Raw genomic sequence first — 23,274 nt, 5'->3', positions numbered from 1 at the left:
GGGAGTGGAACATAGAGTAGAACCCTGAGGAAACCAGAGCAGAGCTGCCAGAGCCACTCTGATGTTATAACATTCATCAACCCCACCCAGAACCTCTAGCTTTACTACCTCCGAAAGGCCACTAGAGAATGTTTAGGGATATTGATGCTCAGCTGTTGAAAGATTGAGACATCCAGCATCCTGGGGATGGGTAGATTTTAAATCAAGCACTTCTCACTTGCAGCCTATTCGTAGGGTCGCCAGAACTATGGACCTCATTCTAAGTCAGGCGGTCCGGTAAAATACTGCCGGTATCTGAGGATACCAGCACTTTACCGACCGCCCGACTATGGGCGTGCCAGTTGGGTTACCTCAAGCTAAATGTTGGAGGTAAGTCAGGCGCCCCACCAGCCAAAAAACCCTTGTTACCGGCATTGCCGGTGGCGGTAACGACAACAAACCCCCTCATGGAGTCGTATGTGACTCCATGAATGGGGATCAACACCTCTCCTCTGGCACCCATAATCCGGCAGCAATGCAGCTGGACCAGGTGCCGGAAACAGTATCCCCATTTGCTGGTATCCTGCCGGCTCCACCGCCAGGATACCGGCAGGGTCGGAATGAGGCCCTATCTTTTTTATCCATCCTGCATTAAAATGTCTTTAATGTCTGTATCAGAAGTGCTTATTTTAAAAACCTCACCTTTGGTCTGTCTGGCCCACTGTGGATTTGTATTATTATTATTATTATTATTGTATTTATTGAGCAGGGACCTAGCTTTGAGAAGTAACAGAGCACTTTACTGAGTTATACAACAGTACAGATTATAACTCAGCGCTTTTAAGAGAAAACAACTGAACAGGTATACAGGAGGGATGGGATAAAGAGGGCACACAGAGGATGAGTACAGCTGTACTGGGTGGTAGGGATGAGAGGGGTGGGCAGCATCTAGCGAGTCAGGTGGCGCGAGGGGCAACGTGATGGCTTAGGTGTTGAGGAGAGACACCTTGAAGAGGAGGGTCTTGCATTCTTTTCTGTGGATATGTTTCTTGAGAGTTCTTGGTGGAAATTAGCATTTTCTCGAGGATCTTGAAGGGCAAACCCTGAGGATTGGCTCTTCCCATTATCAGTTTGAGGCCTTTGCATTTCCTTTCCATATGGTTCTTTCAGTGAAATTGGTATACAATTATGTTTCGCTGGTATTCTGAGCTGTGCTCCCTTTTTATTTTACAACACGTGGTGCACTTATTAATAGTGTTCACTATGTAAGTATGGTTTATAAGAATCTAAACATATGGTCAACCTTAACCACTAGTACTCTAGTTCTGATTGATAATGAAAGATACTTAGAAAATAGAAAATCTTAACTCTTTTGACGCTATAGGAACATATTAATGTATTGCTGTTTATTGAGATGGAGGAGGGAACATAACAATTGGACTAGTGAGACATTTCATCTCTCAATGCCTGCATGTCAGATAGCGTTTAATTATAATTGTGAACACTGCTTACCATAACTACATGGTATGTAGAGTTCACAATGAAAATTAAATGCTACCCAACATGATTGCATGTTAGGCAACGTTTAATTGCTATTGGGAGTGCTCACAATTAAAAGTAAACACTGCCTGGCATGTGAGCCTGCCAGGGAGTGGTTACTCACTTTGCATGGCGGAGTGAAAAGGTGCACGGCAAAAGGCGAGTGCACACATGTAGGCTGCCTTTTGACCTGCACATTAGCACCCAGCAATCCAAATTATGAGAATTTGGTGGCAGGGACCTGGCTACACCTGAGAGCAAACATGCCAGGTCCCGAACATCAAATTAAGGATGAGAGAAACATGAGATTTTCATTGTCCGTGTCCATGCTTGAACCTTCCTGGGCACCTGAAATATCATTGATGCTCACCTTTTGGGCATGATAGAGAAGGTGTGACCCTTGTGTTTAAGTTAGCTCACTGTCATCACCTCACCCAACCCCACACCACATCCCTCCAACCCACACCCCCTTGCAAGACTTGAGACTCTTGAGCTTGGGTTCCTGAGCATAGGCTGACTGGCATGTGCTATGACAGGTTCTGGGCAGCGTAAGCTGGGTTTCCAGGGATCATCGCACACATCACAGTCTGCATTTATGCACACCTGGCACCACGAACGAATCAAAAGAGATCTCATTCTGATGTTTCTTTAAAAAATGCAAATAAATCATATGGTTAGTTTTAATATGTTTTATATTGTTATCTAGAGTTCTCTCAATTTATTTAAGAGAATAGAAGTAGTAGATGATCATACATATCCATAGACAACACACTCCTCCTCTTCGTTGTTTTTAAAAGAAAACTATGCCTACCCTTCTGTCCAAGCCCAGCCAACATTACCGATCCCACAAATCTGACAGGCTAACGTTTAGATTCTCGCGCTTTTATTCTGCTTCATCATAACTGGAATGCCCCACCTGTACCTTCTACTATGACGCAATTAAGGAAGCTCTTTCATGCCTCGCTACAAGAATTCTGCCTATGACACGGTGTCCAATCCCATTTTTTTCATCTTCAGGTACACTAATGGAACTCAGATTGCGCAAAATCTTAAATTTATTTTTACGAGGGATACAGTGATTGAAATTAGTTCAGATTAATTGTTTTCTTCAACCTCTTCATTCATTTTCCTTTTTCCGATGTCAGGGGAGCTTGCTGTTTTGGATTGCACGCTACCAGCCTAAGGAATTCTATGCAACACAACAGCGCTGAAGATTTGTGGTGGCCTGGCCCAGATCATGTCCTTGGTCTAGTACAGCTCTCGCTTGGTGAGCTCCACCGAAGCGATGTTGATGTCGTTCAGGATCTGCACTTTGGTGATGAGCGCAAGGTGCTTCAGACGGTGCCGGTACTGCATGACCTTATTATCATCTATGAAGACCTGAAAATGCTCCTGGTCTGAGTAGATTTCAATCTGAAACAAAGAAATAAAAAATGATAATTGTTGCTGATAACCATATCTTACCCCAGAAGAGGCGGTTTAGTCAACCTCAAAGGACACCATGAATGCGCATTCACACGCTCACACACTCATGCACACAGACTTCAAAGAAAGTCAATTAAACATTACCCCTAAACAATTTGATCTTGAGTTTGGTGTGTGATCACCTGTCAATGAACACAACCATTTTAAAATAAGAGAGAAAATCTGCAGACTTCCCATACTCTAAAGAGAGGTAAGAGTAGAGTGACGTGGGCACTCTGTAGTGGTGAATACAATATAAAATCAAGGATGCGCTCCACATGAAATTGGCATATTTTGTGGCATGCGTAAAAACAAAAGCTTGGTGTGCCTACAGAATCAAAACCACCTTATCGATGATGCATAACAAGACCCAAATACATCTTGGGTTGGTTGTGCTCCTGTTCAGATGTTTTGTAAACTAGTGGTTCAGGTAGACATCTGTGTGAGACTTTCAAGACTGATTGACACAGACGCCCTAAAATAATGGATTAGAATCCTCCAAGAGGAATTCTACTGATTGAGAAGGGCTGTTTGAGGTATTTCCAATCCATCACTTTCAGATTTGTGGCACTCTTGTACCCTTGTCTTAGAGACTTAGGAAATGGTGAAAAACATAAAAGTGAGAAGATACTTGAAAGAGAGATAACCTATTTAAGAGAATCAGATATTCATTCTGATCCTGGAAAACATTATTTTAATGTAGGGATCTAGTATTCTACGATTATTCTATCCAGAGCAATGTCCCAGTGGATCTGAATGCAGCCTTGAAATAAAGTATCCTAGAACATATTTCCAGATAGTAGGCATACTAACATGCTGTATCTTGGCTGCTTTGGAACACTTTGTGATATTTCACCATGTTGTAAAACCAACATAATATGCACTATTTAAGACAGCTGTTGTGTGTGAAGGACTTTGAGCTATTTTCTAAAAAAACGGAGTAATGCTTAAGCATGTTGTGTGGCTTTCATGGTCAAACAGATTTAGATTAACATACAAAAGACTATTTCTAATAAATCAAACTATGAAAAACGTGTATTTTGAAGGCAACTTTGTTTGATCTGTCTGCATTTTTTAGGTCTGCTACAGGTAGCTTTAGCTCACTCCCAAGGCTCTTGGATCGGCATCTGGAGGGTCCCTGGTTTAAATCGGTGCACATGATGAAAAAAAGAGTGCACCCTGGTGAATCTTGGGAGCATAGCTCAGGGGCAACGTGCTTGTCTTGGGTCCATGCTTAGAAACCTCAGGGTATTCAGCGCGTTATAACTAACCCATTACAATTACAAAAGCTGTGGTAATGTGACGGCCATTTTCTAGACCTAGTTTACCTGAGTAAGTTGATGAAACATTCGTTTAGTGTTCCTTGTAAGAGCTGTGTTTCTTTCTGTGTTTCTACACACATTTGTTTTTTTCAACTATTGTGCATTGTTTTATTTTTTATTTTTTTATTTAATGTTTTGTAGCCGAAAATCGACTTTTCACATACACATAAAATGAACATATGAATAAACAAAATGAAAAAATAAAAGAATGGCAAAAAATTCAAAAGAAAGAAAAAACACCAGCTACGCTTTACAAAATGCAAAGCCTAGCTCCTTCAAAACTTTTAAAACATCTATAGTTAAGCAAACTTTGTGGCCTGATGTCATTCTCTTGGAGAGAAAATCATAAGATTACCACCTCACATTTCCCACAAAACCAGACAATGAATTGACTCTCAAATCCCATGTACCAGTATAAAAAAATCAAAATATTTTTAAGGGTCTGTGGCTCAGATTCCACACATAAGGGGCACATATTATCTCCATAGGCCTCTTTTTGCTGGATGAACTGAATATCTCTCGTGGGCAGCAAATTAAGGTTGAATCTTAGAAATTCTGAATGCCACCATGCATTAGGAAATCAACTTAAATATGTTGAAAGGTAGCCTCTTGGTTTGTCGAAAAGCAACAATTACACTGCCAATTTAGATCACTTGAATCCAATCATGTTTTCTCAGGGATTCTTTGACACTCATGGGATTTTCAGCGAGTTTGTTTTCAGACCCGTCACACACGCGCAAGAGCCTCAAAGCTTCTTTCTTTAGTTTTACCAAAACCCCTTCACTGGCCGTATTCAGTGATTCTCCTGTATCTTCGTACAATTAGTTCTAGTTCTTCTGAGGCAGCATAATCTGCCCATACAGGGATATAATCCTCCAAACCAAGTAAATTTGTAGGGACTGCAAGCCCAACTTCTATTTTAAGCATGCCATAGGAAGACTTTGGAGCAGATGTAGCACATTTTTCCAAATATTCCCTTTCAGCTTCACCCAATTAATTGAACTCGATAGGGATGTATGTCCAAACCGTATAACAGGGATGGAATTACCTTGCCCACATAGAACTTCACAAGAAGAACTACTGAGAATTTACAGCCATGGTAAAGGATTTTTTTCATCTGACACAACAATTGTAACAATTGAGCTTGCAAATCCAGAACTAATTGAGATATAGATGGAAAGGGCCTCAATTAAATCCCAAATACTTAACTTCATCGACCACAGTAATCTCCTTGCCATTCAAAGTCCAGCTGACAAACGGAGAACTCTTCAATGGTCTCTTAAACTTTATGACTTGTGACTTTGCAGAATTAATCTGGAGATTGTTAAGTGCTGCGTACTTCTCCAAAGCTTGGAATAAACGTTGTAGACCAATTGGAATATAGTCTAGCAAAACTATATCATCAGGCTAGCAATCCAGTCAATTTTTTTGGTGCCAACCTTTGGGCTAGCCAGAGCAGCCGGATCTAATACTTCAGCTAGATCATCTAGGTAGAGGTTGAAGAGACTGGGGGCATTTACTGCTCACTATATTCAATACAATGCCATTTAAGGAGGTTGAGAGTCCCTTTCGAAAACCGACTTGGTGCTTTGATCAGATGCCTTTGCTTTCAGCTCAGGACTCCAACTCTCAGAGCATACCCCTGGCAAAAATGCTGCTGTCCGCATAGTGAAGGGCGATCGGGCGGTAGTTTGATGGACCTGCACGATCGGCCCTCTTATAGATTGGAATTATAATGGCTGAATGCCAGGAGACCGGGAGACACATCTTTTCCACAATCTCTTCAAACCAGGTCAGCATAATCCTAGACCAAAGATAAGTTTCGGATTTAAATGTTTGATTAGTTAAGCCATTCGGATCAGCCACCCTGGAAGAAGAAGATCGAAGAATTAGCTCGCTAATGTCTTCCCTGGTTAGATGGAGCATGCACGGGTAATTGGTCAATGAATCAAAATCCCAAGCAGGTGGCATCCTAAACAAATTAACCAAATAATTATGCCAGGAAGTCTCAGTCACCCCGATACTTTGGAAACTACTTTCAGTGTTCTGCAGATGGTTATTAAGGGACAAAAATTACAAGAGTTGGAATCCGCCAATTCTATCAACATCAATTCCCCATCGTTTTCCTGGTGCAGGAACCGGTGAGATTTGAACACATTTTTATATTCAGTGCGCAGTTTAACTAGTTCTTGCGTAAAACTGACCTACAAAGGAATTTATTTTTCAGGGCCCTGATAGCTCTCCTCAATTCCTTTTCCACAACCATAGTGCGTCATCGAATGAATGGGTGTGATGTGATTCCAAATTCCTATCAATTTGCTTTGGAGTGTTTGAATTCCATACACAATCTTTAAAGTTAGAAAGGTTACACAAAGGTTTCAGCTCAGACTCGGCAAGATTATCAAGAGTAAATTGAAGACTACTAATTAAACTCGCGCCACCCCTTTCAAACTTTAATATTCTATTTCTGCCATTATTGGCACTAAGTGCTCCAGACTTGCATCTTGTTAAATTCAAAATAGTATAAGAGAAGGACCCAATTAGCATGTTATGATCACTCCTACCCTGATCCCAGATATGGAAGTTCTTACATCTCCTAAACCAATCATCAATGAGAAAGAGGTAATCGATGGTGGTACGAGACAAGCCCCTCTTCCACGTCCAAGCTTGAGGAACATCTCCCCAATGTTACCATTCACCATTGAAAGGTCCCAGTCTGTGAAGAAAGAGTGCCATTGCCATCCACTCTAAGAGGGCTCTCTGGTTTGAATACCACCTTGTGTGGTTGAACGAATACATTGAGAATTAAAATCGCCAGTCAAGATTGTCCCAAATAAGCCATACAAGGTTTTGATTCTAAGCAACAGATCAGACAAAGAAGATACAAAATCTGATAGGATGGAATTTCAGGGATTCCAATAAATATTGATGACTACGATTGGCATTTTATCATTTTATTTATGTATTTATTTATTTATTTACAAAGTGCCTTAGGCCTGAAGACAAACTGCTGCTGACTAAAAGCAACATACCAAAAACAGTAGATAGACGCACAAAAGCTAAAACAGCAAGCACATTAAAACCAATAAGACAAAAAGGACAAACAGGGCTAAGACAATGTAAAAACAATAAAATACGCCAGCAAATCAGAAGACGAATTCGCAAGCCAGCATAACCAACAGACTGAAACATATTATGTAAAAAAGAAGGTTTTCAGAGCTTTCTTAAAAAGGGCAAGCGATGACTCTGAGCTCAATTGGAATGGAAGCTTATTCCACAGATATGGAACCATACATGTAGAGAAAATACTTATTTTGTCCTCTGGAACTTTACAAACACATTGTGCCCACTACATTTAAAGCGGCAGAGCTACTTCCTCTGTCAATGACTATTTAAATTAACATGCAAGCTCCATATACACTAGACCGGCTGCACGTGAATCAACATGAAATTGCTTCACAACGAGCATGAAATGTTCTCAGAGAATATAATTAAAATAATAACATGGCAATTTTTAGTGCACAGCAAACCGAAATATCTATGCCACTTAACATTAGGAGTTATAGTTCCCCAACTTGCTTTGCAGGATAAAAGTGGACCCAGCCCTGCACCGCGATCAAAACTTCAAACCAAAGATTACTCTGCAAGTGCTCAGACTACTGAAATGCGTTTACAGCAATCTGTATTTTATTTTTCCATAATTAACACTGACATGTCACAATAATTGCCCCAGTCACTTTATGTATTTTATTACAAATGTTTGGCAAACTCGGTTGCAGAACGACAAAAGTGTGATAACATGCAAATAGTGAAATAAACAAATTATAAAAATACTTACTTTTTTTTTTAAACAGGCCCAATGGACCAAATCCTGGAGGCTGAAATGAAGGCAAGTGAAGGGAGAACAGAAAAGCAGAGAGAGAGACGTAGAGAGATAGAGAAAGGTAAAGAAGAAGTAGGCGAGCAAATAAAAAGGTGCAGGCTATTTATCAAGAAACGGGATTGGTCTGCCTCCTACTTTCTGTAGGAGGATTTCCTTCCATGTGTCAAAATATGGGCTTGGGGCCCCCTGATCCAGATTACTTTCCTTTCCAGGGTGCGTGTTACTTCAAAAAGTGTTCCCTTTTCCCAGATGCCATGATTGCTATAGTAACACAGCTGGGCTATAAGTAGTCTACTGATGTATATCACCTAAACAGGGCCCGGCAACCTCTGGCTCTCCAAGTTATTTGTCCTACACCTATGTGGGCCCCAGTGAGCATAGTCAATGGTGATCATGGGAGTTATAATCCAGATCAGCTGGTGGGCCGCAGGCTGCAGACCTCTAGGCTTATGGGGTAGGCCGTCAGTTCTGTCACTGATCAAATACCTGTCTCGCTCATCTGAGATAGAAGTCCCTTTATTCTGAGTGGAGCACATGAGTATCTCTTGGATGAGGGTTTTCGCAAGTGTTGAGCTACAGTGGCAAATTATGGAACTTTTATACCATGTTTTCATAACTGCCCTGAATGCAAGGAATTTAGCTCTAATGTCTAGGAAGAGCCCCAATTCCTTTGGGACTCCAGTTTGACCATATCACATAAGGCTGTGAGAATCTACCAGATGAGATTACCTCTCCCTAATGAGAGATCCTGAAGGCGGACCCGATGTTATCTCTTCTTCTCTCTACCTTTCTTCAATAAGGCTGTTTTATAACCTTCTTCCACACTGGCACCTTTTCAGCAAGGAGCTAAGGGTGAGGATTTCTTTCCTTAAAACAGAGTTTTGTCTACTTTAATAGAGGGAGCTGGACCTTTCTTTTGATGGTATTGCAATTTCTTCCACAAAACCTCAAATGATACTCTTGATTCTTGAAGGGAAAGTGGGGGGGGGGGCATTTCTATCTCTTTCCACAGGATTTAAAACTAATGTTATTTCTTCTGCTACATGGTGAGATTTCCTTCACAGAAACCCAATGTATCTGATTTCCATGTTTGGCAGATACACATGCGTGGGTCCTCCTAATGGCTAAATGTTGCTTTGGGGAGGAAGTATGCTATTTAGAAGGTATAATTGGGGTAGAGTCAATGTTTAGGTATATTAATGCATGCATGTAAGAGATTAATGTATATTGACATATCTCTGTTAGAACTTATTTGCATGGTGGCAGATTTTCACATTCCTTTTTAACCTCTTGAGGGTATATTTTGTTTTGAGGGTTTCGAGGAGGTTGTTCCAAAATGTCTGACCTAATACTCCATGGGATTTCTCTCCACCTTTCAGTCTTTAGAACCTGGGTGCAGTTAGATTGTTACCCTATACTGATCTTAGCAGCCATCCAGGTACATATTTTTTTTTTATATAAGAGTTCATGTATTTAGGAGATATCTATGCAGGATTAGGAAAGTACTACAGTTAATTTTGTGTGTTATTCCCTTTGCAGCAGACAGTGAGTTGAGCATTTTCAAGCCTGGTGACATATGGTCCCGATGCTTATATCACACAATAAGAGAAGTTGCTTTATTGTGTCGAAGTTTCAGTAGTTTTTTCTTTAGCGCTTGATAGAGACTTTTATAATAATGTAGTTTTATAATAATGTAGGTGAGTGAGGTCAAGGGGTCACCTCCATTTTCTGTGCCATTTCCAAGTAGGAGAGTGGACCTTGAAGTGAAGACTTTAGGCTAAGGATTATAATATTTTCCCTATCCAACGGGGGCGGGGGGTCTATTTAGAAGGAAGCACTACAGGGGTTGGGATCACGACAAAGATAACATATCTCTCAGGGGCGTTGAGGCACTTATTATTAGCTATGGTCCAATCTTGGACACACTGGAGGAGTTTAGTGGATGTGGGTTTGCCCTCTTCCTTTCCAACATTTATACTAATAGTGTGGCAACAGAGTTAGACACAACCCTGAAGATGGGAGTGGAGGTGGGGGAGGGGAGGGTTGCCACATCACTGCACTTTTATATGCTGACAGTATGGTGATATTATTTCACACTCCACTCTGTTTCTATTTTCTATTGTATGCATATCTAGAGTGCTACATCCATCTTGTCGTATCTTGGCATGTGGGAATTAAGCAGAGACAGGTCTGGAAGTAAATTCAATAACAATGCTCCTAAGAAGGATATAACCACGTTTTGATCTGGATGCACAATGTAAGCATATTGGATACAGACCTGATAAGTAGAGGGATCGCCTTCCAGAGTCTAGAAGCCTGACATGAGATTCTTCTACTACCCAGTTGAGGTAGGAGGCAGGTTTCAAAAACGTTGCTAGGTAAAGCACACACTCTGCGTCTTGGAATGGACCATTGAAGAGAGAGGCCACCAAATGGCAGAGGTGCACTATCCAAGGTCAAGTGATGATGGCAGAAGGCAGGAGACATATGGTCATGAGGTCCAAGCGTTTAGATTTTAAACTCTCTGGAGATCATAAATGGCTGCATCTTGGAGGCCCAACTACAGTGCATTGCAAATGTCCAGCCTCAATGATACCAGTCCACTTACAAGGATAATTTTAGCATTTGAAGAAAATAACTTTAAGATTGTATGCAGAAGTCTGAACTGGAAGAAACGGGCTTACTCTACCAAGAAGGTCTGAGCTGACAGTAAAAGTGCGCCATCGACTTTTGGCACATGATTTTCACCAATTGGGCCAGGGTTGAACACTAACCCATACAAGCGGTGCAGCATTCTACTATCGACCTATAAGAATCCCCATTTACAACATTGATCTTGGCCTTTCCACAATTTATTTTTAGGCAATTAATGGGCATCTATCAATTGGTGGTTTACAGACAGGCTTTAAAGTTACATGTTATGTCACCATCACTACCAACAAGTCTACAGTAAAATGGCTCTGCTGGTTGAATGCTCATTGTTTTGATCTGCAGGTTGAAGGTTCAAATCCTGGTTAGGCCAACTCAGCCTTTCATCCTTCTGAGGTCGATGAATGAGTACCAATTTCCGGGTAAGAGTAATTTTTTACATGTATTTATTTATATAGCATTCAATGGACCCATAGGCATTATGGCGCATAACAGACAAACAATAGAAAAAAAAGTACAACATATAACATAAAACATGAAGCACAGTAATACACGATCTAAAAACCAAGGAGAACCCAAATATTCTGAGAACTAAAAAAGAATTCTAAGATAAGAATTATAGGATATCCCACTGATCGTAAACTCAGAGAATAATTTTGCAGTTAGTACCCCCTTTCGGGAAATAGTTGCAAATGCTAAGAAAACGTGGACGAGTACTAGACCCGCAACCCACTATGACACAATCACTGTTAGGAGAGGTACACCATTCGCTCAGGTCAATACGGCAAATGACCTTCAAGTCCAACTGTCTAACAACCCCAGGTCCTGCACGAAGGCGCAACCAGGCTAAAACGTTATTGCACAATGCTTCTCTAGTCTCTACTCCCTCTGCTTTACCAATGTTAGACAGAACAAAGTTTCGTTTGTCCATGATGAAGTCCTGGATATTAGTATTCTTGATGTTTGGCATTTGGGATTTTCTTTATCGCACATCCCGCATGGAGGCCTGCTTAGACGCACCATTTAGCTCTGTAACACGAACATTATGATTTTTAAGATGATTATAATCAGGTGCTGGGGTTCCAGGTGAGGTTTTCTTTAGTTGACCCTTTGGGTCAATGCTGGTACAAATGGTCTGACCATTCGATGCAGGTAAGGTACCGGTAGATGGCTGAGGGGTACCACTCGTAGGGTTAGTTTGGGAGGTGTGATGCAATCTCACCACTGAATAGTTTGCTTGACAGCCACTGCCCGTTTTTTTTGGCTGATTCAACACAACTATATCAGTCTGAGTTGCACTGCTTTCACTATGAGGGCATGTAACCGAGACAAAGTCATTCAGAGTGTCCGTTAGTAAACGAAGAACCTGTAGACTGTGACACTGGTGTAGCTCTTTCAAGATGCTCGCTTAAAGGAGCAGAAATTGGGAAATAATAATATGATCGGTTTGTGTAGCAAGGAACTCAGTGCCCTTTGCTAAAGTTTCAGGCGATGATGAAAATATATGTAATGTAAATATGTCATGAAAATATACGGTCATGTATGTAAATATGTCATATGTAACACGCTTTAGATTAAAGCACTACGTAAAACAATACATTATTATTATTATTATTATCTGAGTGTCATCCTCATATGTATATAATCTAAACCTGAAAAATGTAACTAGGTTTGATACACATTAAAGACCAGAGCGCCGAACCCTGGGGGACACCACATGTCAGTGAGATTACTTGTGATTAAAACGGTTTTAGAGCAGCAGTCTGGGCTCATCGTAAAAGAACATAATCAAGATAATCCAGATTTTGGAAATCCTCCTAGTTTAATATTTTCAAAAACATCCATTGGTTCATGGTATTGAAAGGTGCTCAAATATCTAACACAGTCAGCAACATGGTACCTTCCCCATCAACTACTAAATGGAGATCATGCAACGCATAAATGAGCGCAATCGCTGAACCCATAACTGGGCAACGGCTAGCTATTACTGATGCAGGTGGCTATTGTGTTCTGCACGATCCTGCATTTCCCAGGTACTTTCCTCAGATGGAACAGCTGAGAACAAGGTTGATAAATTGATGGAATATTCAGAACCAAGGAATTCATTTTCAGCAGTGATCTAACAACTGATACTTTTAATTCAACTCTTGTAATTCATGGATCCTTACGCATATTCTAGGGAATCCAAAACCATGGCAATCGTTTTGACACAGCAGCTTCCCATACAAGCCAGTATTTTCCTTGGAACAAATCAGTAAATGTACAAAGTGTTCAAATGGAGACCAGCCTTTTTATATGTCTGCCTCCTAAGTAACAATAGAGTCCACTTGGAAAATGTTTCCCCCATTATGAAGACACAAATGAGGGATAGCCTAACAGGACTAGACTTCCTTCATAGATGTCCTTTGTAATAGCACTTTCTTTTAACATGTGAACTTCAATTCTGAATACTGATCTATCAATGTTTAATATTGTCTGTTGTTCTTACTCTTTTAATATTGAAATATGTGTTTATAGTTCACTTAACCCCATTCATTTTGCCTTGCTTCACCATGAAAAAACACAGCTCTCAACTCAGTCACTGGTTTTGTGCTCTCTTAGGGACCAAATATGTTTGTCACTCAGGATCCACTCACTGATTTTCTGCACAATCCGAAAAATGATATGTTTCTCTCAGAACTCAGTTAGTGTTGTTAGGTTCCCTATAGAAAATTGTATACATGTCTCTACAACCTAGTCACTTTTATTTAGTGCTCGCTCTAAAAAAATAAGTGTTACTCTGAACAACAATCACTGATTTTATGCTCCCTCTTGAGAAATATGTTTCCAATGTCTACCCAAGCTCTAGAACTTGTGGTCCCTCACAAAAAAGCATGTACGTGTCACCCTTCCCCATAAAATATGAACTAATTAAACTAGTTGAATTAAACACATTCTAATTATACATTGGCCCTCATTACAACCCTGGCGCTGAACCATGGCGCTATTAGCACCATGGTTGGTGCCGGTGTTGTAACGAGTCCGCCATGGTGAAATGGGGAAATACCGCCCCATTCCAAGGTTGGCGGGGCGGTATTTCTCCATTTCACCATGGCCCTTCCCCATTCCCATTTTCGCCCCATAGGGCTCAATGGGACTGGGGAAGGCGCTAAGTACGGTACCGCAAATTGCGGTACCGTATTTAGCACCGAGGTCCCTTTGCGGCACCCTACTTTAACGGCTGGTAAAACCAGCCATTAAGGTCAGATCCCGCAAAGGGACCTCGTAATCAGGCCTTAAGGGTTTAACGGCGCCGACACCTTTTACGGCGCCGCTAAACCCTTAACGCCAGGATCGTAATGACCCCAATTGAATCCTTACCAGCAGCATTATAATATATTGCCTCCCCTACACCACCCTTAACACTGAAAGCATCCCCCAGGCCCTCCTAACATCTTCTCCGGGCATATTCATGAACCACAGAAGCCTGTGCATTCTATAGGAACCAGGGAAAAGTTGTTTCAACTTTTTCTTGATCACAACACAAACATTTTTGGAAACATTTAAGAGGATGGGGTGCCTCACAATTTGCACTGGCCGGAGTAATTTGAGCAGGAGTGGTTACCTGGAATGGTTCGTTTGCCTCCAGTGGGAAGGTGTCAGTGTTCTCCTCTTGGCCCCAGCGGCTCGAAAGAAAGGAGTTGCAGATAATTCTAGATTCCGAGAAACGCGGGTTGAAGTGGAAGGCAATCTGATCAATTGAATCTGAGAGGAAATTTATTTCAAACCTAGAAAAAATGTTACAGAAGAAATCAATTTGGCAGCAAAGCAGCTGTGGTCAGTATACTACTGTGTAAAAAAGTGAAAACATTCAGAAGGAAATACTGTGCTCTGCCCAGAGTCATCATGTACTTAACAACTGATGGCCTTAGATCATATTAACCTCACTTCAATCTAGCAATGATATAACACGGGGTCATCTTGTATAGGTAATGCAGGGAAAATGTAATGCACAAATTAAATTTATGCCCCAACGCTACAGCGCTTACATTACTGAAAGAGTTAAACATCCTGCAGTATGATGTGAAATGTCACCATTTATTGCACATCAATGCAGTACTAGTACTCAGACAGCCTAACAACGAAATAACTAATCAAATGTCCTAAAACGAGAATAGAAACAAGCACTTTCTCTAAAAAGCCTGCCTCAATACAAATAGTCTTCTTTCCGTGACCACTACGCCCCCTCCTTCACCCCTCTTCCTGTTTCATGTTCCTTAAGCCCCACACTGTCAGACAGCACGCGCACTGGCGCTTCCTTCTCTTTTCTTTTGCCAGCGCCAATTCCCGCCTATCCCAAGTTCCTTTCGACCCTTCCAGAGCCTGTCCTATTTAAAACCTTGATTCCCTTCAATCTTCATAAAATGTTACCACCAAATGTGTACAATCTTACTATCTCTTAGATTGTAGAATTTCCAAGACCGTTAACCCATATCTGGCAACCTCATAGGATTCGAAACGAACATTACCTCATACAATGCACCCACCTCAGGGTGAACGTTATCCAATCAGAAGGTTGGAGTATGTAGAACATAACCAAAGGTTCAAGCCAGATCCCACACCCCAAAGCACCCCATAAGAATATAAAAGGAACTCCTCAGGTCACCCTTGAATTAATAAAAGCATGAGTACCGAGGGCACTTAATCCTAATTAATGCCTTATTTTGATGTGGACAAAGGATCTTCTTCCACGGCTAATTTCAAGGTATTTTGATAATTATCTGCACAGAGGAGATGTATGGATAGAAGCTAGAGTATGTCTTTCTTCATGCGTACAATGCTGCCAGATCACTGCTGTGCATACAAATTGATGCACTGTCATGATCACACATGTGGGCGTCATGGTAAAAATGTCAGCATACATTACTATGGACCCTTATAGACGCAATTTTCCTTTTTAACATGCAACTGGGTGGGAAGGTAATCTCCTCCAAAATAGCACACAGGCACTAAAACACGCATAGAGTGTGTGTCTTCATATTTTAAAAGCCTCTTTTCCATGTTCCGTGGCCATCATCATTAGAACCTAGTCTCTGGCTTTAGCATAGTCACTTGGTACTGAATTCCTATGTTACGTGCAACCTTTAACCATGTTGCTTTTCAAAGGATTTTTATTAAAGGTTTCGCCTTTCTGAAATAATCTTTGGAAAGATTGATTGGAATTATTGGAGCAGGTGAACAGTTTTCTTTTTTGCACTCATCTTCTGGTCCCCTGTCAATAAGGGTTAAGACAGTACAATGGTGCACACTGGGTAATTCATACTTAAGGCATCTGCCTGCTCTTGTTGGTAGATCTCAATTTTACTTTTAATATGATCGACCCAGGGACACTCTTTGACATCCTTTTCCATTGGCTAGGTGAAGGAGGTATGGCTCGTGACAGGTTCTCATCCTTCCTGGTTAAACCTTTGCAAGCAGTCTGCCTGGGGGTGGCATTGTCAAACCCACTCGCTGTGCCATGTGGAGTGCCTGAGGGGTTGATTCTGTCTCCCATGATGTTGAATCAAAGGAGGGAGGGTCTGTGAGATCTTGTGGCCAAAATGCGTGTCCATATGAATAAGTGTATGGATGACATGCAGTTGTACCTGCATGTATCATACAAAAAAACTGCCCCTAGGAAATTGACACGTGGTTGTCTGCTTATTTTGTAAAACAAAATACTTCACAACTAAATTCCTAAACTTTGCACTTGACAATCCTATGCCCGGGTACTACTCCTTGCTTTTCTTCCACCTCTTAATCGACAGTGTTTATGTTAGACTCTTTTCTCTCTATTTTACCACATGTGAATCTTTTTGGAAAATCTAGTAACTTTCACAATTTTTGTCCTGAAATGTATTGCAGCTTTTGCTTCTAGCTCATGTTGTTGGATCTGAGCCCAGACTTGGGTGATGTCTACTGTTGACACTGGGAATGCCATTTTATTTCTAAAGCTGAAAGCAGCCTTATGGACAGAAGCTAGGCTTGAGTCAGGTCCTTGAATTATGATCATATTGTATCGATACTAATGCAACTTCACTTTTAACCCCCAGACGTGGAATCCATTCAGAGTTGCTTGTTTAGCTTAGAAGACTTTTAGGCCGATTCATGGAATTAATGTGCACTGAAATTTTCAGCGCAAGCGTGCGAAAGCGTGCGAATCGCAGTGCCAGTGTGGAAATCGCAGCGAAACCCGCGCACAGTGATTCATGGAAGTCCGTGCGCGTGTAAATCCCAGGATGTGCGCCAAAATTCTGCGTGGCGCACGCTGGCGCACATGTCTCCAAACAGCATGCGCTATGCGCACAGCGAAATCGCACATAGCGCGGCGCACACAACAAAAGTAGGAGGAACAGGGGGTGTGACACGCGGAATGGGGAACAACTTGTGAAAATGTGGGCATCACGGGGGAAGTACAGGAGGCAAGGGCGCGGAACACCAACATGCACGTTCAAAACACGTATTCATGGAATCAAATGGGGCTAAGGTGTGCGCCAAAAAAGATGCGCTAATCAGGAAACACATACGCCAGCAGGAAGCAGGCGTACGTGGACCCGCGCAGCATAAAAGTGCGTGCAAACAACAAACAAGCACAGACGCCAGGATGAATATACTGTTCCTAGCAGCAGTGGTCGTGGGATACCGCAGGAGGAGGGGGAGGATAGTCAGGCCCAGAATTTTTACACCCAGAACCAGCCTTTTTGGGATGCCTGATGACCAGGTGTATGGGAGGTACAGGTTTCCACCTCACATAATACCCGAACTGGTCAGTGAGTGGGAGGATGACCTCACATCACCCACCCTGTGCTCCCAAGCGCTCAGCCCCCTGCATAAGGTCCTCAATGTACTGCACTTCTTGGCCACTGGATCATTTCAGCAGACAAGTGCCATAGCGGGGGGGGGGGGTGTCACAGGCCACGCAGTCACGCTGGCTACACCAGGTCTTGGCCATCATGACTGCACGCCCATCAGTCCGCAGACACATATACCTGCCCAGAACACCTGCAGAAAGGCAGGCTGTCGTCCAGGATTTTTACGGGGTAGCACACTTCCCCAAAGTCCTATGTGCCATTGATTGCACCCATGTGGCTCTATGTCCCCCCAGGGCATCAGAGCACATCTATAGAAACCGCAAGCACTGGCATTCCATCAACGTGCAGGTAGTATGTGATGCCAAGGGAATCATCACCTCAGTATATGCCAACTATCCAGGGTCCACCCACGACAGTTTTATTTTCAGAATGTCAACCCTAAACCGGGACCTAGAAGCTGGGCGGCATGGCGATACATGGCTGCTCGGTGAGTATAAATGCCAGAGCACATGCATGCATGTCAGATATTGAGCAATGTCACAACCCCACTAATGATACCCATCACCACCACCCCAGGGGACAGTGCCTACCCTCTGAGCACCCACATGATGACGCCAATTCGGAACCCCACCACGCCACCCGAGGTAAGATCCAACACAGCCCACATTGCAACCCGGGGCATAGTGGAGCACACATTCGGAGTGCTCAAGTCACGCTTTCGCTCCCTCGACCGTTCTGGCGGGCAGCCTTTATACGCTCCCCCAGTAGTGTGCAGGATCATAGTGGCAGCATGTGTCCTGCACAACGTTGCAACACGCCGGGGCCTGCCCGTAGACATGGTGGTGCCCCCACATCCCCAACGACATGCACGCCCGCTGCGCATGGGAGGAGAAAAAAGGCACGGGGTGAGGCAGCCCGTATGCAGCTGGTGCTTAAATACTTCACCTAAAATTACACCCCTGTGGAGTGCACACAGCCCTGGCACATACCAGCTGACAATCAATGATTATGACATAAGGGACAGTCAACTTTCACAACCATACCAGCCTGAGATTGGTCACCTGGAAGTGTTACATTGTGTGCATCCCTACCTACACAAACACCACCAATGCTGTGTCATCAAAAGACACACTTCTATGCTGCTAAAATCATTACCCCCTTGCATAATACAACATGACAACAGTGCCATGTCACCCAACCCCTCCCCAGCACCGCCACCCAACACACCATGGCATGTCATGATATGTGAGAGCAAACAAAGCAATCTCCAAAACATGACGCAAGTGTCAAAGTACAGTGTCCCTAATGGAAACTGCCCACACACAATATGCTCCCAGTAATGTAGAACTAACAACACACATGACCAAATACTTACCAACAATACATTGCAGTTACACAACCTCAAACATAGCAAAAACATGACAGTACTAAGTTAAAGTAGTGGTAGTCTTACAACCTGATTATGCCAGCACATCGGCCACTTCCAACTGTACAGTGCTGCTGCCACGCACATGTCTAATTGCACTGCTTACAACATGAACTCCATCTCCAAAGTAGACGGTCGTGAGAAGACATAAGGAATTAACCTGCAAATTAGGAGAAAGACATGGATGCACAAGAACATAGCAATACACCATGCAGTGTACAATACAACAACAATATCCACTAGGAATGTATACACAGTATTGACTACAGACTGCCCACACAGCTCATGGGAGTCCTACGTCACCGTGTAAGTCACTGTCACTTGGGCACACCCTTTGCAAGCCCATGGAAATGGGAAGCAGGAGGGGTGTGTGTCTCATGAACCCAAGCATCTAACCCAAACTCAGGACAAGCCTGCAAGTGCCCAGCCGGAATACAGTGGATGCCCACGGGAGCCACACAAGGCAACACACTGTAAAAAAAAAATCAAAAATCAAAAATCAAAAATGGCCATGTGGGGCCGGGGGGGGAGGCCACCCAGGAGGTCCAAGGACATGGTGTGCACCAACAGCCACCTGTGTGGATGTTGGGAAAAAAAACACCTCCATGGTCTCATGGCCTGCACGGCTATGCCAATGTGGGAGAACTGCTGCTGTCGCTCTCATCACCCTCTGCTGCTGCCACAGGAGAAGGTGGTGCTATGGGAGGGAGCCCATGCAAAGCCCTGGTATGGTCCTCCATGGCAGCAAGCATGCGGGTGTGGAAGGTCTCGTTCAGGAGGATTATAGTGCGGAGATCCCCATGCAGCACCTGACATGATGCCCGGATCTCCTCCCGAGTTGCCTGCATCTCAGCTGAGAGCAAACGTGTGAGCCGCTCCAGCTGATGTTCTGTCCTCAAGTTAGTGGAAGCCTCAAGGGCAACAAGAGTCTCCCTGAGGTGATGGAGTTCTACCCTCAGGGCTTCCCTGTGGCCCTGGGACTCTATTGATATCGATTGGCATAGAGTCTCCAGTGCCGCCAGTCTGTCCCTGCTGGACGCCAACATGTCCTCCCTGTGTGATTGCCAAATGGAGTCTGTTGCCTGATGTAGTTGCTCCATCTGCCTTTCAGGGGGGACAATGGAAGTGGCCACCCTCTCCATTGCTTGAGCCATCATCTCAACTGATGCTGCCTGTTGGCTTGCCATACCGTACATGGATTGTTCCCATACGGTATTGCCTGGTGGCGTATGGCCACCGCGTCGGCGGGCACCACACCTGTTTGGGGCAAGTGATCTGCGCCTTGCTGTGCCGGCACTGCCTGAGGCTGCAGGACTGCATTCCCCCTCTGATCTGCTGGCCAAGGAACAGGATCAGAAGTTGTGGAGTGTGACCCTGCATCCGTAACCGCCAAAGGCGGACTTACCAACACTGACATCCCCATAGAGGGTTCTACCCCTGGTGCAGGTGGGTTGGACAAAACAGAATCCCTGCCAGAAACACTTACCTGTGATGGCACATAGGTCTCATCATCTGAATCAGCACCTGAATAGAGGTCTGGGGAGGTGCACCCAGAGGCACCCCTCGACAGAATGGTCTGCAGCAAGATTGGGTTCTCACCCACCACCATACCACATCCCCCACTGATGCCCGGTCATGCCTGAGATTCCTCCTGGGTTTGCACCATCTCCTCAACCTCAACAGCATCAAGTGCATCATCCCCTGCAAAAACATGAAAGACAAAACATGGAAACAGGCATTAGCACAATAGCACACAAATAGGCCTGACAAGCTACAGAACCAGAACATGATTTACACATGTCCCACATGACTATAGCCCTCCCATGCATGCACTGGCACTGAGTTGGAAGGGGAGGCAAAAGACAGACACTGATGACACCAAGAAGGAAGAGCAACACATTTGCTGCATGCTGGGTAGCACTGCCATCACACATTGGCCTGTGAGAGGCATGTCCAATACACATACATGACACATGCCATCACACAGATGGCATGTACCATAGCCATGGTACATTCCACAAGTACATCCATATGTCGGTGAATGAATACTGTCAGCCATCCATGTGAGATGGACATGATGAGATGAAAAATGCTACATAGTGTGACAAAATAGGCATGTGCCACACACTGCAACACATCCAGTGTACAAAAATACAGTGATTGCAGGCCGATGTACACATCATTGGTTGTGCACTTCAACGTGACAGGAAACAACTATCATGTTCCACATTCAAACAGGCCACAAATCATTCACCTAACAAGGTAACACATGTGGGCCAATGTGGGGTTCATCAATGACAGAAGCATGTCACAAATGTGACAATAGGGCTGAGGAATGCGTAGCAAAAGTGGGAGAATTGAAACAATCAGCCTGAACGAACACTGAAAAATCCAAACAATGTTGCTGCAAGATGACACTCCAAGGGCAACTGCCGCAATGTTGCGCAAAATTACTAATGTGGGCAGTAGGGATACTGTCACACCCAAATCCAAGGCCGCTGAATCTTTTGGATGAAGCACATGGGTGACCCATACCACTCAGGCACACACACAATCACCTGGCACTCAATCAGAGCCTGTCACCCAAACAACATACACATGCATTACACACACATGCATGGGCACTCACCGGACAATGCATCATAATCAGGTACTCCTCCCACACCTTGGATCTGTTCCTCTGTGACGAAGGCCCCAGCAACAGACTCATGTTCAGTGAGTTTGTTGTCCTCTTGTGGAGACCCACCGCCAGTCACCAGAGTAGCGGCACGATTTGAGGCCAGCTTGTTCTTTGCTCTGCGATTCAGGTCATTCCACCGCTTTTAGCAATCATCAGCTGAGCGCCTCACAAATCCAAGGGCACTTATGTGGTTGGCGATGGTCTGCCAGTGTGCCTTACGTTGACCAGGTGTGGTCTTGCACCCTGCAGTCACCAACATTTCGTGGCTATGTGCCGACACATAGCGCACAAGTGCATCAAGTTCTGCGTCATTAAAGCAAGGCTTCTTTGACGTGCCAGAGTGTGTAGCTGTGTCTGGGGTATCAGCCTGTCGTGCCAGAGCACTCTTCTTCCTCTTCTTTAAAGGTGGAGCATAGCCAGAGTGACTTATGCCGCTCTGGTCAGTAGGGGCAGAATCACCGGTGGACTGGGTAGTAGGAGTGTGGGAATGCACAATGACCATAGTTCTTGATGCAGGCATTGGTTGCTGGGTAATGTTGGCAGGGGGAACGTCAGTTTGATGGACTGGGACTGATACTGTCCTGGCTGGGAGAGTCAGAGCTGGGGCGGATGGAGCTGCAGCTGCCCCTGCAGCCTCCCCAACCTGCATACTTGGGGCAGCAGATGACATAGCTGCCCCAGATCCACGTGGATTGGTGACAACAACTTGCACCGCCACACGTGGCCTAGACTTGCTGACCTGGGAGTCAGCCAGGGAGTCATCCTGTGCCAGGTCAGGTGCCACAATGGGCTGGTCCAACAGGGGCTGAGCTTGGATGGTGTCAGCCACTTTTCCCTCAACCATGGGTGGAGCATGGGTGTCCCTGATTGTTCCTCCACACATGGGGGGACTAGGGGTACCCTGCAAATCCCGGCAATGTCCCCTACCACACCCACCACGCCCACCTCTTGAGGGTCGGCCACCTTTGCCTCCCTTACCGCTTGGTCGCCTCCCAACCATGGCACTGATGTTGTGCATATGGGAGTTGCAGTAAACTATTGTCCTGGGCAATTGGGGATCAAAGGGGTAGGATACCAGATGGAATTCGTACCCTAGTGCTCTAACAAGGCTGTCTGTGACCCTTGGGGGAAGATGACAGGTCACGCAACGCACAGCCAGTCCAAAATCAAAAATTAACGTGCACGCAACCCCTTGTAGACCATGTGCATGAAAAAATGAACCCGCACTACGCTGTGGCACCCAGAAACACAAAAATAAGCGTATGCGTAATACACGCAGCCTACAATGACCTCTGAAGATGAACGCGACACACGGGGCAAGCACAGTTGCTAAGTACGTGCTGAACTCACCGTCTGCCTGGAAAAAGAACTTTAAAAATACGTGCGTGTGCGTGTTGGCAACACCCCCACCAAAAGAAGAATTGCACGCTGTCTGAGGAGACAGGACAAAAGGCGAAGTGAGGAAACAAGCCCAACAAAAATTCAGAAAAGAGCTGTCAGAG

At 44.0% G+C, this 23,274-nt stretch overlaps 1 protein-coding gene across 1 annotated transcript in view; it reads right to left on the bottom strand.

Annotated features, from left to right (window-relative positions):
• Window positions 1–2,213: 2,213 nt before the first annotated feature.
• Window positions 2,214–23,274, bottom strand: part of GRIFIN (galectin-related inter-fiber protein) — a 106,531-nt gene continuing 85,470 nt past the window's right edge. The window contains exons 2-3 of the mRNA XM_069646721.1: window positions 14,441–14,603; window positions 2,214–2,931 (exon numbers count right to left, since the gene is read on the bottom strand). Coding sequence (XP_069502822.1) covers window positions 2,767–2,931; window positions 14,441–14,603 — 328 coding nt within the window. The 3' untranslated portion in view covers window positions 2,214–2,766. The remainder of the gene's footprint in view (window positions 2,932–14,440; window positions 14,604–23,274) is intronic.

This window comes from Ambystoma mexicanum, chromosome 2q (assembly GCF_040938575.1).
Source record: "Ambystoma mexicanum isolate Mex_15411 chromosome 2q, UKY_AmexF1_1, whole genome shotgun sequence".
Lineage (NCBI taxonomy): Eukaryota > Metazoa > Chordata > Amphibia > Caudata > Ambystomatidae > Ambystoma > Ambystoma mexicanum.
Note: the sequence above shows the minus strand (reverse complement) of the source record. Positions and strands in the feature narration are given on the sequence as shown.